At 37.5% G+C, this 4,234-nt stretch overlaps 1 protein-coding gene across 10 annotated transcripts in view; it reads right to left on the bottom strand.

The window, feature by feature from the left end:
• Positions 1 to 556, bottom strand: part of LOC106870418 (sorting nexin-2) — a 79,144-nt gene extending 78,588 nt beyond the window's left edge. For all 10 annotated transcript variants that reach the window (XM_089360742.1, XM_089360746.1, XM_089360743.1 and 7 more), the window contains exon 1: positions 399 to 556. In XM_089360742.1, the coding sequence (XP_089216868.1) occupies positions 399 to 482 (84 nt within the window). In that variant the 5' untranslated portion in view covers positions 483 to 556. The remainder of the gene's footprint in view (positions 1 to 398) is intronic.
• Between the last annotated feature and the right edge of the window lie 3,678 nt (positions 557 to 4,234).

The following is a 4,234-nucleotide window of genomic DNA, read 5'->3' as shown; positions in this document are numbered from 1 at the left end:
TCATACACATACATGTGTCTACATAAATATACGTGACATTAGAACACACACCCATACAATCGAAATTCAAAAGAAATCGGTGCTTTTTTTTTCAGTAAAAATGCTTGAAACATAATAATTATACAAGTAAGTTCTGAAATTATATATAAATTAAAATTCGTTTGTATGTCTTCTGTTCTTTGTAGACTTGGCATCATTATTTACGGACATGACACACAAGTGGGTGTTTCCACTGAAATTGAAAAGAGAAAGAGACAGTGACCCGTTAACTTATTTATAGCAACTCTTTCTACGTGTTGTCAATGGAAATATCGAATTAACAGTGGAAATTAATGGAAATGCCCCAAAGAAAATATTCCTAATAAAGCAGTTGTGATTTTTGTAAAGAATCGGTTTACCTCACTGGCATCAGCAAACAGGTCGTCTTCGTCTTTGATACTGTAAAACTCTTCGAGCGGAGGAGGTTCTCTCTCGTCAGCCATCTTTTCACTGTCACGTGAACTCCCACAATGCAGTTGACCGCGCCGCCAATTCAGAAGACAAGCTTATCGATTCTGTCATTTCCCGGTGTCGCTATTTTAGTTGTCCGCTCATTTAAATCGCCCATAAAAATAATATATATTTTTTAATTCGAGTTTTGCTAGCACTATACGGGTTATGAATAAATATACTGATTCGTATTTATATGCATTCATTTTAATCTGTATATTTATTTTTGTTACATATTTCTTCGCTGGATAAATCTTCCATTCTGGCAGAATTTCTGACTTCACCTAACATTTTAATCTTTTATTGTAATTCTCAACACATTTGTCAAACTCTATAAGAATATTAAATTAATCCAGATACTTTTTCTTATGTAAATCAGAAGGTTGAACGACAAAACTAACTCGGCGGGATTGGAACACAAAGAGTCGAAACTAAACACAACATGCTTTTTGTGCAATTTTATCCCATTCAATCCATTTTGTAAATTCACGTGTTTAGAAGTAAACCAGCGTGTGTTATGGGAAGAACTCAGTACATACATGCAATATAGAATGCTTAATTCTAATTTTTATCTCATACTAAGGCTGAGAAGATTAAATAAGGTCGAAACATGCCCAGAGTTGTCACCGTATCTGCCAAAGAGCAATTTAAATATATTTCCCTCACTAACTTAACACTTGCTTTTCAAATGAAAAGCAAATTTGTGTTATTAACCCCCAGTAATTATTTTATGTACGCTCATTGTTATGTCTGCTTGTGTACGATATTGTACATCTATTTGGTGATTCTCACATCGCTACTTTGACAAGTGTGGAGAAGTGTGTGTGTTTGAATGATGACGGCCGATAAAAATGAAACACTTCAAGAGTTGCCTCCCATACTTGTAAAACTGTAGATATCTTTTCAGTTTTAAATGGTAAAAAAAATCATTCATTTTATAAAAGTAGACTCAACTCAATCTTCCTCAAATAAACTAATGCGTCAAAACCAACAATTATGATCGATTGAAAATAGCCACATAAATATACCCGATTTAATTTTTCGTCAAAGTTTTCTTCAACATCAATGTTATAGGATCATGCGACCAATAAAATTCAATATTACAATTCGCGCCAAAATGGACGGCAAGATGCCTTGATCTTTTGGGGAAGTTCTTGTTAATAAGACATTAAATTATGTTCGCCCTGATTGGATGAAATCAGTGTAAGAGGTGTGTTCACGGAGAAGCTGTGTACATGATCCAGACCACCAATATAATGGAGTGCTGATGATAGTGAGCTACTGCTGCTATCTAATATTGATTTATTATATGATTATAAGGCCATACGTTTGTTATGGGAAGGTACGAACAATCGATGCGCTTATCTTGAGTTATGACGTCTAATAGGACGACCAGCTGGCAGAATTGTTAGCATGCCGGACAAAATACTTAGCTGCATTTCTTCCGGCTTAACTTCTGCATTCAAATGGCGCCGATGTCGACTTTGCCTTTCATCCGTTTCGGGTCCGATGAAATATGTACCAGTCAGGTACTGGTGTCGATGTAATCGACTAGGCCTATATACCAAAATTTCAGTCCTCGCGTCTATAACACTTTGTAACAAAACTTTTACTAATTTTTTTACTTTGGTCCGTAAGTACTTTTACCTATGTTGCGTCTATCTAGAAATCGAAGGGAATGATTACTATTCCCTTTAAACTTTGCTTTGTGACCGGGACATTTTTTTTTTTTTTTTTTGCGATCTTTCGGCACGAGTCCTAAATATCAGCCTTTTCCGTAAAAAGTGTTGGAGAGAAACAGGGAAACGACGTCATAACAGCGAAAGACACAAAGAACGCAATTTATTTTGAAGGGTTTAGAGTTAGGACTAGGGTTAGGTTTACGGTTAGGGTTTGGATTTTAGGGCTTGCGTTAGGGAATTCCGTAACCCTAACCCTAACCCTGCTTTTGATCTTCCGTGAGCATGCGAGGTACAGATTTTGCTGCAACTCTTTTCATTCGCAATCCCTCGCTCAAAATTCGTTGGAAGGACACACCATTCATATCAGCAAGTTCGTAAATTGTTCGGTGACGGTTCTCCAAGATCATTTCATGAGTTTTCATGATGTTGTAATTGATTAAGAATCAATTTAAAACGTGACTATAAAAGAGTGACAAAATGATTATAATTTGTAGACCTTTCAAAGTTACTTTAACATTTAATCATTGAAGTTGATATCAAAAAAGTTAAATCATTAAAAAATAAAAAAGTTAAATCATTAAAAAATAAAAAATAGAATATTAAAAAGTTATTAAACAGATTATTTAATAACTTTTAATATTCACAAATACCTTCCGCGTAATCGGGAGATCCAAGTTTATTTTTGTATTTTCTCGGATTGGTTAGTTTCATTTCTTGTCCTGTACGTCGACAATGCGAGCTAAAAACCAAAGATCGCCGAAAATTTAGTTATAAAGCAGCGCTGACAGCATATTTATGATTAAATTTTGGATTAATTTCGTTTACCAGCTTCTTTACTCAATACGTTTTTTTAACTAATATTTATGTAAATCGATAACTGCAAGAACAGTAATCAAAGGTGATGAAAACTTCTGCTGACAGCAGTTAAGAATCAGAGTGGTCTCCCTTGCTTGCTAACTGGAATAGATTATACTTCGTTGAGGACATCGACTACACTTTATTATTGTTTCAGTCATTGGACTGCGGCCATGCTGAAGCTCAGCTTTGTCAGGTTTTAGTCAAATCGACCCCAGTACTTAATTTTCTAAAGCCTGGTACTTATTCAATCAATCGCGTATACCAAACAGCGAGGTTACAGCGATATAAACAAACCAATACCGATTGTCAGGCAGTGGTGGAAAACAAGCACAAACGCAAAGACTACGCGCGCACGCACACACACACACACACACACAGACGCCCGCACGCACACACACACACACACACACAAGCACGCACATACATACACACAGACAGACTAGGGCCAGATTAAGATTCATAAAGGCCCTAGCATTTAAAAGATTTTGGTGCCCCCATATATACGTATATGCACTAACGTAGCTAGTGGGACCGGTAAGGGTGGTCCGCCCCGGGCGGCACTTTTGAGTCTACTGTAGGCAATACGTATATTATTATTATTATTATTATTTTATTTATTTATTTTGGGGGGGGGAGTCTGGGGGCAGCAAACAGATGGGCTGCCCGGGCGGTACACACTCTAGCTACGCTAGTGTAGGCAATATGTGTATTATTATTGTATACGTGTATTATTACGTGTGGAGGCGCAATGACCCAGTGGTTAGGGCAACGGACTCGCGGTTTTGATTCCCAGACCCGGTGTTGTGAGTGTTTATTGAGCGAAAACACCTAAAGCTCCACGAGGCTCCGGCAGGGGATGGTGGCAAACCCTGCTGTACTCTTCCACCACAACTTTCTCTCACTCTTACTTCCTGTTTCTGTTGTGCCTGTAATTCAAAGGGTCAGCCTTGTCACACTGTCACGATGAATATCCCCGAGAACTACGTTAAGGGTACACGTGTCTGTGGAGTGCTCAGCCACTTGCACGTTAATTTCACGAGCAGGCTGTTCCGTTGATCAGATCAGCTGGAACCCTCGACGTCGTAAGCGACGGAGTGCCAACAACAACAAATATTGTTCCAGCATGGCCGCAGTAAAAATAACTGAAACATGTAAAAGAATATATAAATATAAAGATTTAAATAAATAAATATAGTCATGAATAA

This window comes from Octopus bimaculoides, chromosome 12 (assembly GCF_046866305.1).
Source record: "Octopus bimaculoides isolate indiv1 chromosome 12, ASM4686630v1, whole genome shotgun sequence".
NCBI lineage: Eukaryota > Metazoa > Mollusca > Cephalopoda > Octopoda > Octopodidae > Octopus > Octopus bimaculoides.
The sequence above is the reverse complement of the archived record's forward strand: the minus strand, read 5'-3'. Positions and strand labels throughout refer to the sequence as shown.